We start from the raw sequence: 14740 nt of genomic DNA, 5'->3' as shown, positions 1-14740 counted from the left end.
TTTTTTTTTTTTTTTTTTTTTTTTTTTTTTTTTTTTTTTTTTTTTTTTTTTATTGCTTTTGCTTTGTTTGTTTGTTTCTGAGGTGGGTTTTGTAAGAGACTGCAAATCATGGTGTTTTCTGCTTCTGAAACTGTTCTGATTCATTCCATTATACGTGTCTTTTTTGAAATGGCACTTTCTCCCACATCGGAATACCATTGCAGGTTGTCTATATATATATATATATATGCTCAGTCCTAATATTTTCCATTGAAGTGAACCCAGTGGTTGGTCTGCAACAACAACATGGCAATCATTTGTTGAGCTTTGAAGCATGCAATATGCAGCTTAGATAAAGGTGCACATCTCTGCCTCCCTCCTTATCTCTCTTTTCTTTATAAATTTTTACCGATATCTTTTGTCGGGAGTACAGAAGAACGAAACATTCTTTATAAGGTGTGGAAATTTCTCCCTCCCATCAAAATTTTATGAAGATGCTCGAAAGGAAAAATTGCTAGCGGAGGATTTGAGTTGTTACACTGTAGGAATGTATACAAGTTGGGTAGAGTTCGTGACTCGAACAACTTGAATAGAATTCACAATCCAGCTCCACTTTATTTTCGGGTTAGGTTGGGTTTTTTTAATTATTTCTTTAAAAAATCTATTTTTATGGTTAGGTCGGATAGTTCGAGCAGATTAGGTTATTGAGTCATATGAACGCCTCTACAAATAGATAATATTTGACCCATGATTTTGTTTTTTTTTTTTTCAAGTACATTTGATTTAAATTATCACCTCTAACATCACTAATTGTTGCAATAAAGCCTCTGTCGTATTTATGCTGGTAGTTGACTTCAACTACAATAATGTGATAAGTTGGATGGTACAGTAATTCCAACAACTCCATAATTTAAATATTTAAATATTTGAGAGATTCTAAATAGGTTAGAGAAGAGAACGAAATATTCTTTACAAGAGTGTGAAAACATCTCCTTAAAAAATGCANTTGAACCACTCTCTCAGATTCTGCATCAAGTGCACTTGTGGCCTCATCCAACAACAAGATCTTTGGGCTCTTGATTATCGCTCGTGCAATCGCTACTCGTTGTTTCTGTCCCCCTGATAGCTGAGCTCCTCTCTCTCCCACCGTCGAGTCGTACCCCTGCAAGTTAGAGCATTGATTTAACATGGTATCAGAGTGGGAGAAGTTGTACGATTATGAACTACAAAAGTATTCATTTTTCTCACTTGTTGTAAACCACTGATGAACTTATGAGCATTGGACAATTCAGATGCAGCAATTATTTCGGCCTCGGTTGCATCTCCGCTCTTCCCGTAAGCGATGTTAGCTCGAATCGTGTCGTTGAAAAGGATCGGTTCTTGGCTCACGAGACCCATTTGTTGTCTCAACCATTTTAGTTGAAACTTTTGAATCTCAATTCCATCAAGTGTGATGCTACCAGAATCAGGATCATAAAACCTTTGCAATAGTGAGATGACAGTGGATTTTCCACAGCCACTTTCTCCGACCAAAGCAACGGTCTGAAAGAACCACATAGAAACCAAATGAAAACATGTTTTTTTGGAAAGTTTAAGGTAATTGGACAAAACAAAACAATACCTTGCCAGATCGGATGGACAAGCTGAGGTCTCGGAGAATTTGAACGTCTGGTCTAGAAGGATACTTAAAGCTTACATGACGAAACTCGATCTCACCCTTCAAATTTTCCAATGTTTCACCTGTTTCAACACTCGGGTCAATCTCTGATTTACGATCAATCATGGAAAATATGGAAGCCGTGGCTTCTTTCGCCTTGGAAGAATCGGGTGCAAGCGAACTCGATTGAGAAATAGCAAAAGCAGCCATGGTCAAAGCAAAGAAAACCTGCCAATGACATTTGATATTAATAGTTAGCTTCTAAACACAAGCTGTGTCGATTATGGGAGCACGAAATGACTAATACTTACTCGAAAAACGTCGGAGAAAGTTGCTTTTCCATCTTTAACGAAATGAGCTCCGGCGTAGAACGTCGCGGCGTAGACCGAAAACAGTAAAAAGAATGATACTCCGAATCCTGTCCCACTGATCAAACCTTGTCTTATGCCTGATTTCATTGGACCTTCACATTTCTTTTTGTAAAGTTGCATCACTTTTTCTTCAGCACAAAATGATGAAACTGTTCTTATACTCCCCACAGCGTCGGTAGCGACTTGGCTAGCTTGTTCGTACATCAACTACGAAGCCGAAAACAATGTTAACGAATACGCTCATAGTAAAACTTCAATGTCTTTTAGTTAGTTTTAGATTTTACCTTTGCATCTGCACTAAATCCTTTCATAAACTTCATTTGGACGTAGCCGTTCATGCCGAGAAGCGGAAACATGGCAAGGACTATTAACGCCAACTGCCAACTTGAAGCAAAAGCAATGACTAAACCAGCTGTAACAGATGCTAGATTCTCGACAAGTTGACTTAGCGCATCCCCGACTAGTGCACGTACGGTTGCAGCATTTGCCGAGAGCCTACCGCCTATCGAACCACTAGAATTCTCAGTTCGATCGAACCAACCGACCTCGTTGTTAACTATCTTCTCAAAACAAAGCAATCTAATCCGCTGGATTAGCTTGCAACCAGCAACAGAAAATAAGTATGTTTTAGCTGGAGCAACTATTAATGATGCTATACCAAGCAACATCATTATCAATGCCCAAAATCTCGAATCCTTTTTTAGCTTGTCGGGCGGTTTGTAAAACGTTTCGATCGCATTGGCAAATAGTAGGCCAAAAAGTGGAAGAATCATGCCATTGATGACTGCAGCCACAGATCCAAGTGCAAGTATGGGAATTTCTGGCTTATTGAGGTATGCAAGTCGACGGAGCGGGACTGGTGGAGATCGTTCCATGGTGTTTTCAGGTGCACTTTCATCTGCCATAGGAACATCTGTGATCGGAACTGCTGCAGGTAAACCAAATGAAACTGAGAACGAGTGGCGGCTGCTGTTTCCTACTCCAGATGATCCTCTGCTAACGGATCGTCGGATCGATGCTCCTTTGCTATATCGTCTAAACGATCCTGAAGTACTTTCTTGTTTAACTTTATCAATTCCAGCTTCTTGGGACTCTTGGTTGACTTCTTGCAGCCTAATGAGCTGTGAGTAGGGTCCTTCAGGATCCTTGAGTAGTTCTGTGTGAGATCCTGATCAATCAAACAGTCAATTATCAGACTCGGAGACGAATGTTAAAAGGTACTTGTTCGTTTTCTTGCCTTAAACTTGAGCTTACAAAATAAGAATGTCAGGAACTTTTTAATGTCGTATAGGATCCCACGTCGGTTGGAGATGGGAATGAAACATTCTTTATAAGGGTGGGAAACCTTTCCCTAGTAAACGCGTTTTAAAAACCTTGAGGGGAAACCCGAAAGGGAAAGCGAAGAGGACAATATTTGTTAGCGGTGGGCTTGGACTGTTACAAATGGTATCAGAGCCAGACACCGGGCAGTGTGCCAGCAAGAACGCTGAGCCCCAAGGGGTGGATTGTAAGATTCCACATCGGTTAGAGAGGGGAATGAATCATTATTTATAAGGGTGTGGAAACTTCTCCCTAGTAAACACGTTTTAAAAACCTTGAGTGGAAGCTCGAAAGAGAAAACCCAAAGAGGACAATATCTGTTAGCGGTAGGCTTGGACTGTTACAAATGGTATCAGAGCCAGACACCGGGCGGTGTACCAATGAGGACGCTGGGCCCTAAGGGGGTGGATTGTAAGATCCCACATCGGTTGGAGAGGGGGGAATGAAACATTTTTTATAAGGGTGTAGAAACATCTCCCTAGTTAACGTGTTTTAAAAACCTTGAGGGGAAGCCCGAAAGGGAAAGCCTAAAGAGGACAATATTTGCTACCAGTGGGCTTGGAATGTAACAAATGGTATCAGAGCTAGCGAGGACGTTAGGCCCCCAAGGGGGTGGATTGTGGGATCCCACTTCGGTTAGAGAGGGGAACGAAACATTATTTATGTAAAAACCTCTTCCTAGTAAACACATTTTAAAAACCTTGAGGGGAATACCGAAAGAGAAGCCCAAAGAGGACAATATTTGATAGCGGTGGGCTTGGACTGTTACATGTCGAAACTAGTGTAACCAATCAAGACCAACCAACAATAGGGAACGAGTATGGGAGTAATAGAACAAAACGGAAATAAAGAACTTGTTAGTACCTTTTTCAACCATCTTTCCTTTATGAATGACAGCAATCATATCTGCATTCCTCACGGTGCTTAGTCGATGGGCGACGATCACTGTAGTTCGATTAACCATGATACGGTCCAGTGCCTCTTGCACGACATGCTCGGATTCAGCATCAAGTGCACTTGTAGCTTCATCTAGAAGCAAGATTCGTGGATCTTTCAGAATCGCTCTAGCAATGGCAACTCGTTGCTTCTGACCACCAGACAGCTGAGTTCCATGTGCACCAACGAGCGTGTCGAGTCCCTACATTCGATCAAGGATCCAAATATTAGAAGTTAGCACTCGAAGCAATATTGAAGCATTAAACTACTACCTGAGGCAGTTTGTCGATGAATTTCGACGCGTTGGCAAGTTCAGCTGCTGCTTTGATCTCTTCAATGGTTGCACCATCTTTTCCATAAGCGATGTTATCCCTTATGCTAGATGCAAACAACACAGGTTCTTGGCTGACAAGACCAATTTTGCTTCTAATCCATTTTAGTTGAAACTCTTTGAGATTAATGCCATCAATAAGAACTTCTCCCATACTTGGATCATAGAATCTCTCGATTAAGCTTATCACGGTCGACTTTCCGCTTCCACTCTGTCCAACCAAAGCTGCAGTCGTACCGCTCGTGATTCTCAGAGAAAACCCCTTGAAAATATGCTCATCTGGTCTCGTAGGATAGCTAAAGTGAACATCTCTCAATTCTATATCGCCCGAAATGTCATCCAATGTCTTCCCTTTCGTGTCGTAAGCATCAATGAGAGGCTTCCTCTTGATAGTCTCAAACATTTTAAAGGCTGCAGCTCGACCAGCAGCGAATGCGCTCAGGCATGGAGATGCTTGGCCTAGAGACCTGATAAACAATTTAGCACAAGTAAATATTGAACCGACTTCGGTCGACAAACTATGTAACGTGCAGTGAAAAACATGTAAATTAAGCTCACATGGAACCAGTTAACACGGCAACGACCACGTTAAGAACTGCGCCTCCGGAGTATCCTTTATCCAATATCAACTTTGCACCATACCATATAGCCAATGAATAGCTGAAGAAAAGTACTGCAAAAATCATTCCGAAACCAATTCCAACAGCTGAACCTTCTTGAACGCCCGATCGATACGCGTCTACAAGATATTTTTTATAACTGTTCACAGCGTGTTTCTCTCCAGTAAATGAGGCAACCTACAAGCAGTTAAGTGTCGAGTCAACTTTCGTGAACAATAGATAGTCCAAAGAAAGAAAACTATGATGTTTGGACAATGTATAACATACAGTTCTAATTGAGCTGATTGTTTGCTCGACGACGTCGGCTGCTTTCGCATAAGCACCTTGACCACGGGATGTCATTTTCGTAATAACAATCGATGTAATACCCCCGGAAATCACGAGTAGAGGAAGGGAGGATAACATGACGAGTGTTAGAAGCCATCCTTTAATGAAAGCTATTACAAAGCCTCCAGTGAATGTTGATACAAGTTGTATACATTTTCCAACCTGAATGAAGAAGAGATGGATTTCTTAAACATCATTCAACTGTTAAGCTTAATTTTTATGCTAAATTGTTACCTTTTCGCCCATTGCGTCTTGTATAAGAACGGTGTCTCCCGACATCCTTTCGACCACCTCACCAGTGTTCGTTTCCATGTCGAAGAACGAAACATCTTGTCTCAATATAGTTTTGAGATACAAACCCCTTATTCTTGAAGCCTGCCTCTCCCCTGTAACCATCCAACTCGCCACCTCTGATATGCAACAAACAAAGAATTCAACAATCGGAGTCGTTTGTGCAATACGAATTGTAACAACTCAAACCCACCGCTAGTAGATATTGTCCTCTATGGGCTTTCCCTTCAAGGACTTCCCCTCAAGGTTTTAAAACGCGTCTACTAGGGAGAGGTTTCCACACCCTTATAAGGAATGTTTCGTTCCCCTCTCCAACCGATGTGGGATCTCACAATCCACCCTCTTGGGGGCCCAACGTCCTCGCTGGCACACCGCCCGATGTCTAACACTGATACCATTTGTAACAACTCAAGTCCACCGCTAGCAAATATTGTCCTCTATGGACTTTCACTTCAAAGGCTTCCCTTCAAGGTTTTAAAACACGTCTACTAGGGAGAGGTTTCCACACCCTTATAAGGAATGTTTCGTTCCCCTCTCCAACCGATGTGGGATCTCACAATCCACCCTCTTGGGGGCCCAACGTCCTCGCTGGCACACCGCCCGATGTCTAACACTGATACCATTTGTAACAACTCAAGTCCACCGCTAGCAAATATTGTCCTCTATGGACTTTCACTTCAAAGGCTTCCCTTCAAGGTTTTAAAACACGTCTACTAGGGAGAGGTTTCCACACCCTTATAAGGAATGTTTCGTTCCCCTCTCCAACCAAAGTGGGATCTCACAATCCACCCCTTGGGCGCCTAGCATCCTCATTGGTACACCGCCCGGTGTCTGGCTCTTATACTATTTGTAACAACCCAAGCCCACCGCTAGAAGATATTGTTCTCTATAGGTTTTCTCTTTAAGGGCTTCCCCTCAAGGTTTTAGAACACGTATACTAGGGAGAGGTTTCCACACCCATACAAGAAATGCTTCGTTCCCCTCTCCAACCGATGTAAGATCTAACAATCCACCCGTTTGGGGGCCCAACGTCCTCGCTAGCACACCGCCCGTGTTTGGCTCTAATACCATTTGTAACAATCCAAGCCCACCGCTAGCAGATATTGTCCTCTATGGGCTTTCCCTTCAAGGGCTTCCCCTCAAGGTTCTAAAACACGTCTACTATGGAGAGGTTTCCACACCCTTATAAGGAATGTTTCATTCCCCACTCCAACCGATACGAGATCTCACACAAATTCAATAAAACTAAGCATCGAAAATTCTCTTACGGATAAAAGCCGCTACACCGCATCCAATTGCTAAGTACACAAACTTAAGACAGACCTGCACAACATTTTGAAGACAACAAAGTCAATGAAATGAAGCTTTTCCTAATGGTAACACAAAAAGGGATTCTTCCTAAAACATAACAAAACATAGTCTCACCTTGGAAACTACTTTAACTATGTCTGAACTATTCTGATTACCACCAAACGAATCAGTCAATTCCCCAAACAAAATAGTCATAAGAGGTAGACTAAGCCCATTCCCTATGGCGCCAATCGAACCAACGATCATCAGAAGAACATCGGTCGAATCCGCAAACGAAAACAGCTTGTAAAACGGAACCGAATTCGTTTTCCCATCTCCATTTTTGTTCTTCAAATCTTGTTGGTTTCCATTCTTGTTTGAACTTTTCTCAATTCCATTTGTTCTTGATGAGCTTGGTTGATGATCTATACTATTTGAGTTTCCATCCACCCCATTCTCTATCTCCATTTTTGCAACCTAAACTCTAGTTCTTCCTACTGGAAAATAGAATGGGATATCAGAATAAACAAGTAGCTGAAAATAATTTAAAAATCTGACACCAAATTCCCCAAAAACAGAACAAAGAGGGGAAAATGAACCAGAGAAAGATCAAACAGAGTATTATCATAAGAACAGAGGAAGAACAAAAAGTTGAGATCAAAACCAGAAGAAGAAAGATTGAAAAGCATTATCCAGAAGAAATATCCAATCGAAACAACAGAAATCACCGTCGAAACAATAATGGCCAGTGGATGCTTAAGATTGCAGAAGATCAAAGCAGAGCAGTACCTGGCAAAGAAGATGAAAGTGGAGAACCACCCACTTTTAGGAGGAGACTCTTAAAAGAAAAGAGCTCTTTTGGCACTTCCCCTGTAAAGGTTTTGGGCGGAGCCTTATAAAGAACTCAACAAAGCCTGCCACTTCCTCATTTCTTGATGCCCAAGTTTTTTTTTAATGAACCCATTTCCAAAATTCAAATGTATAAAAAAAAAAAAAAAATGTAATTTAAATAAACAAAAACAACGTTCAATCTATACGACTCGAATAGATGGTTTTGTATTTAATATCTGGTGTTCGTACCGAGTTGGGACTCATCGTTTAGATAGATGGAGGTAAATGAACTCGAATGCAACTAATGGTTGTAATTTGAGGTAAATTAGGTATAACGTTCATGACTTACTCAACGTGGCACAAAACTTTGAAGCCACAATTTCTTAAGTTGGATTATATGAACTACGTGCTAGGTATGAGAGTTTATGTTACTCGGGTACATGGGACATGAGTTTTGTAATATAGACATACACTTTCATTAATGGGACTTGCAAGGTATACTTGATCATGATTGATACTGATATCATGTATAATTCATATCATTATGATGTGCATGTTGTACTCATTGTGCACGAGACAATATAGTAGATAGTTTATTGTGTTAGATGACTATATGTGAGATCCCACGTCGGTTGGAGAGGGGAACGAAAAATTCTGTACAGGGGTGTGGAAATCTCTCACTAGAAGATGCGCTTTAAGACCGTGAGGTTGATAGCGATACGTAATGGGCTAAAATGGACAATATTTGCTAACGGTGAGCTTGAGCCGTTACAAATGGTATCAGAGACAGTCACTGACTGTGTGAGGTACTAGTTGGAGTAAGACTAGATCCTATTCATAGTAAACGCGTTGTAACGGGCCAACGCGGACAATATCTACTAGTGGCGGACTTAAGCTGTTACAAATGGTATCAGAGCCAGTCACTGGACTCTCCATAATAAACGCATTTTAAAATCATGAGACTAAGGACGATACGTAACGGGTCAAAGCAGACAATATCTATATCCTATATCAACTATATTAATTTTTCCTTTATACGTACTTTGTAGCAACAGTACTCAGTGGAACAAAACCAACCTAATTTAAGTTCATTACGTGTGAACAATACGTTATAACATCAATTGTCGTCATTCAATATACAAATAAGGATTGACACTAATAGGAGGCGTGCTCCTCACAGACGCCAACGACAACAAGCTAAAAATATATTAGAGTCACGAATAAACCAATACCCTTTTATAGTTGATGATCAAATTCAAGTTTCTCACGTCGATTCACTAAGAGTTAAGACGGACATGACATCAGTAGTCATCGACCCGAAAATGGTCGTGAAATCTAACCCTAAAATGGAAAGCACATCCAACAAATCTTTGGGAATGTCAAACAAACAATCAAAAACAATACCCATTTCTTTATTATTTCCTCATAGATTCAAATCCACCAAAATAAATACAACAATCCAACATGTTTGCTTGGAAGATAAGCAAAAATTTGAGTCAGCCTGCCCTTTGACTTTTTTAGCAACAATTATTTATTTTTATTTTTTGAATTTTTTAAATTGGAAATTGAAATCTATAGAATATTACAACCAAAAACAGGCCATGCNTTTTTTTTTTTTTTTTTTTTTTTTTTTTTTTTTTTTTTTTTTTTTTTGGTGGTGGGTATGTTTGAAAACTTTAAGTTTATATACGTGAAAGTTCAAGGGATAAAAAGAAGAATATTCAACAAGTTTGACTTTTCTTGCTTCGCGACTTTTTGATATAAATTTTTAGCTACAATTTTACTAGGGGCGGCCTAAAAAGAATTCAGATGAGCGATTGAGATATTTTGATTTAAAAATATATGTATTTTGTTTTATTACGAATACAGATACGAAGATTCAAACTTTCAAGATATGGATTCATGTGAACTAATTAAATTAGTTCGTTATTTTTAATTGAAAATGGAAATTATTTGTTTAATTGATGATTACGAATACAAGTACAAACGTCCAAGATATATATATATATATATATATATATGTTTACGTGTGTGTATATATATATGTATCGATCCAAGAAATAAATAGTAGTAAATGAGAGAGAGAGATATATATTTTTTTCTCGTCTCCATCCCGCCTGCAGAAATAAGTGAGAAATTTTGCGGGGATGAAGATAATTTGCATAGTCTCCGTGGACAACTTTAAATGCAGTTCTATCGCTTTAAAAAATTAGTACTTGTAACGATCGGTGTCCAGGATTCAGAATTCGGATTCCACGCCTGATGACACGGGTCATTACAAATGGTATCAAAGCTATATCTGTCCTAGTAAGATGTGGTTAAGGGACGAACCAATGTAGAAGTCGGTGGACATGTAAGACTCGATTAATGGAAGGATACATGAAAGAATAACGACCATATTTGAATGAGAGCAATCCTAAGAAAATGATGTCTAAAAAATTGGATGGGTAATGTAACAGCTCAGGCTCACCGTTATATTGTCTTCTTTGGGGTCCCCTCAAGGCTTTAAAACGCAGTCCACCCCCTTTTGGACCCAGTGTCATCGCTGGCACACGTTTCTTTCTACAAGCGATATGGGACCCCTACCAAATCCACCCCCTTAGGGGCCAGCGTCCTTATTGGCACACCGCCTTGTGTGTACCCCCTTTGAGGAAGAGCCTCCTCGTTGGCACATCCTTCGGTGTATGACTTTGATATCATTTGTAACAGCCCATGCCCACGGCTAGCCGATACTGTCCTCTTTGGGCTTCCCCTCAAGGCTTTAAAACGCGTCTGCTAAGAAAAGGTTTCCATACACTTATAAAGTATGCTTCGTTCTCATCCCCAACAAATGTGGGATTCTTACCCGTAATAAAAGAAAAAAGTATTAATTAATTATTTGAAATTTAAAAAATAAAGTATTAATGGTGACAATTACAAATTAATTACATTAATTATAATTTTTTAGTTTATAATTTAAATATATAGGCCCTCGAAAAAGGAGTAAAATATTTATTTGGCTCCCTTCTCTCCAAATGGATCCAAATCTCTCACTTAATTACATTTCTCAAACAAATAAAAGATTCCATCACAAAAAAACACGACATAGAATCCCAATAGAACCAAACCAAATAAAAAAAAACATTAAAAATTACAAAAAAAAGGAAACATCAATAAAAACATTGAGAGCAATCCTAAGAAAATGATGTCTAAAAAATTGGATGAGTAATGTAACAGCTCAGGCTCACCGTTATATTGTTCTCTTTGGGGTCCCCTCAAGGCTTTAAAACGCAGTCCACCCCCCTTCTGAACCCAGTGTCTTCACTGGCACACGTTTCTTTCTACAAGCGATATGGGACCCCTACCAAATCCACCCCCTTAGGGGCCAGCGTCCTTATTGGCACACCGCCTTGTGTGTACCCCCTTTGAGGAAGAGCCTCCTCGTTGGCACATCCTTCGGTGTATGACTTTGATATCATTTGTAACAGCCCATGCCCACGGCTAGCCGATACTGTCCTCTTTGGGCTTCCCCTCAAGGCTTTAAAACGCGTCTGCTAAGAAAAGGTTTCCATACACTTATAAAGTATGCTTCGTTCTCATCCCCAACAAATGTGGGATTCTTACCCGTAATAAAAGAAAAAAGTATTAATTAATTATTTGAAATTTAAAAAATAAAGTATTAATGGTGACAATTACAAATTAATTACATTAATTATAATTTTTTAGTTTATAATTTAAATATATAGGCCCTCGAAAAAGGAGTAAAATATTTATTTGGCTCCCTTCTCTCCAAATGGATCCAAATCTCTCACTTAATTACATTTCTCAAACAAATAAAAGATTCCATCACAAAAAAACACGACATAGAATCCCAATAGAACCAAACCAAATAAAAAAAAACATTAAAAATTACAAAAAAAAGGAAACATCAATAAAAACAAAATGCTATTCTATGGTCTCCAAAAGTTGCATTATGCATTGTTATCTTCAATGGGGAACAAACAAATTCATTAACTAATATTATTTAATATTGGATACCCTGGTACGATTTATGATTACGAGTCCATCATTAATTCACTATGTTGGCTCTTACGAGTTTACCAATACCGACTAATCTCTAGTACCGAACCTATCTTCATTGACAAGGGTTCACATAGTATCTTATTAGTTCGTCGAAGCATGAGATCACTCACCAAATTTGTTATCAGAGTAGTTGGTAGATATAGGGACGTGTTCTAGATGCATATGATATGTAGTTGTTGAACACAACTCTTTGTGGAAAATACTCGCATACTTTATTAAGACCAATCGAGTAGAGATTTACAAGACACTCTGTAGAAACTACTACTTTGTATTGCTTGGTATTTCTTGGGATGATGAACCAAGTAGGGTGGAGGGGTATTTATACTAGATGGTAGTCAATCTATTCCTAAAATTTCTCAACGTTTTTTTTTTCTTCCTAAAATACCTAAATCATTTTCTTAAATTTATTCCTAAAATTCTAAATCATTTTATTAATATAAATAAATATACTCATACAATAGTTGGGCTTAACCCTATTGGGCTAGTGATGATATTTTAACAGTAGTGTCGTTAGGTTACAATCAACTATCTTCCAACAGTGAACTTGTCTAGATTGACAAAGAGTCTATATAATAGTGTAATAGTCGACAAGCAAAAGGGTTTCTCCCTCTTATTGTACTATATGAGGAAACGATGGTAGGGAACTGTGAAGATTATAACAAGATTATTTGAACTCGGGTGAACTCAATGATTGAGATAAACTTAGACGAAGTAGATTATTTGGACTTGAGACGAGACTTCTACGATATAAATGAGTTTAGATGAGCTGAACAAGTCTTAACCACGATATTGGTAATGTTCGATATCCTAACACGGAAAATTTAGTCTATAACCTTAAGAAGTCCTATAAGTTAGAGACATGGTAAGATTCAAAACATGATTTACGAATAATTGAGAACTTACAAGTGAACTACTTACCGAACATTCTTATGCTCATTCAAAGGGGTTGTCGGTTCTAGCATCCTTCATCTATATGATTCTATATATATATATATATATAGATAGATATATGTATGTATAGTGGAGTGGTTGAGATGTATGGGCCCTAGAGGGAATGATGACATTTATATAAAAAAAAAACAAATGCTTTGTAGAATCTCTCAACTTTTTCCACCTTTAATGGAAATGTATGTTAGAAGCATTCTAATAGACATGAAATAAATTTATTAATATCCAAACTAATAATAAAAGGAATTTAGTGTATTTTATTTTGTTTTTCGAATAACTTTTTTAGAAACCAATTTCTAAATAAGACGCCCAACACGCTTGTCTTACAGTAGTTTGTATGCTATGACACACGTATGTGCCATGAGGTAGCTCACATAGGCCAAAGGCCTAGGGATGATGTAAAGCTGACATCATGGTTCCCCCTATAGTACCGAGCCATTTTAGATCTAACAGAAGTAGATATGATTTTGACAAACGTTCATCTGGTGTCGGATTGAGACTCACGTAGAACCCCAACTTCTGAGGATTATGGCTTGAGGTCTTCTCATATCTCTTCAAGTCAGTCTATAACAATCTTTTCATCATCGTTACTTCTAATATTGCCAATGCATTGGCTTAAATTTCATGCACACTCTTCTTGATGTGTTGGATGATGCACCATCCTCCTCAGTCGCATCATCGCATCATGACTCTTGTCTATCTCGACCCTCATGTGACCGAATGGATGCCGCTCGAGTGTCACTTTTGACATATTGAACATGGGGTCACAACCTACTCTCTTCTCAGTAATGGCTACAATATTCTCCCTCATTTAAAATAGTCATCGTCCTCGATAACTTTCTTGAGGCACAACCTGATCGTGGATTATGACATTCTCTCCCACTTAATCTCGGTATCATCTTGATGATAACCAAAATGTCAAACTCGCTACTAACTAACTCATTGAAAATAATTGTGCTTCAGAATGAATATGAAAAGTACGTACTATTTCTGAGCTATCTCATTAACGTACCTTCCCTCGGTCTCCAAGACTTAACACATGAGCACGCAAATAATAACTGCCCAACGGTTTGGACTATCCCACCTTGGGCTAACTTGCCCTTTCCAAAGATTCAGTTCGGGACTCATTGGACAAAATGTTGCAACTAGCATTGACATATCCTTGTTAAGAGGAGCACGCCCTAAATGTTGTCATCTTGGTCTCAACACACATATTCCCTGTGTCGAACATAACGATGCACCATCAGGGTGCGGCTCACAAGGCAACCGTGACATGGATTTATTGTGGCACAAAATTGTATGGTCGTGAAGTCTAAGAGATTGTACACAACTCTTTCACGTGTTGGCACTAAACTTTAGTCAACTCTTGACTTAGCCACCTCATTTGGTAAACACTACAATGATGCTCTCTCAAATCTTGTTGCAACTTCTCTCTTCATGTTGCGCACGTTCAGTGTGAGGCTCCCTTTTTGAGCAAATACTGGTCTCGACAACTCTTGTGAAGCCATCCACTTAAGCATGAGAGGATGACTCAAGGAATACATGTGTGCTCACTTTTTCGAGCAGCTTTAGAAGCAAGCAACCCATATTCTCTTGTTCTTCCTCCACTCACTCAACTCAATTTCTCTCTCTACAATGACGTCGTCCACCCTATTAACTTGCATTATACACAATCTGACACTTGGTCGATGCATGTCTCACTCGATCTCAGCTTATTTGCTTTCCACCGTTAACATTATTCCTCTTATAGTAATGATTCTTTGGAAGGAACCCTACC

General features: G+C 39.1%; 1 protein-coding gene across 1 annotated transcript in view; it reads right to left on the bottom strand.

Annotated features, from left to right (window-relative positions):
* Positions 1-8012, bottom strand: part of LOC111805317 (ABC transporter B family member 11-like) — a 16988-nt gene extending 8976 nt beyond the window's left edge. The window contains exons 1-13 of the mRNA XM_023690330.1: positions 7912-8012; positions 7258-7619; positions 7101-7155; positions 5776-5951; positions 5482-5703; positions 5153-5391; positions 4536-5061; positions 4192-4465; positions 2292-3175; positions 1948-2214; positions 1601-1864; positions 1228-1521; positions 992-1141 (exon numbers count right to left, since the gene is read on the bottom strand). Of these exons, the coding sequence (XP_023546098.1) occupies positions 992-1141; positions 1228-1521; positions 1601-1864; positions 1948-2214; positions 2292-3175; positions 4192-4465; positions 4536-5061; positions 5153-5391; positions 5482-5703; positions 5776-5951; positions 7101-7155; positions 7258-7590 (3684 nt within the window). The 5' untranslated portion in view covers positions 7591-7619; positions 7912-8012. The remainder of the gene's footprint in view (positions 1-991; positions 1142-1227; positions 1522-1600; positions 1865-1947; positions 2215-2291; positions 3176-4191; positions 4466-4535; positions 5062-5152; positions 5392-5481; positions 5704-5775; positions 5952-7100; positions 7156-7257; positions 7620-7911) is intronic.
* Positions 8013-14740: the final 6728 nt, after the last annotated feature.

The sequence above is a fragment of the Cucurbita pepo genome, chromosome LG11 (genome assembly GCF_002806865.2).
Source record: "Cucurbita pepo subsp. pepo cultivar mu-cu-16 chromosome LG11, ASM280686v2, whole genome shotgun sequence".
NCBI classification, from domain to species: Eukaryota; Viridiplantae; Streptophyta; class Magnoliopsida; order Cucurbitales; family Cucurbitaceae; genus Cucurbita; species Cucurbita pepo.
This window is presented reverse-complemented; position numbering and strand designations above follow the sequence as displayed.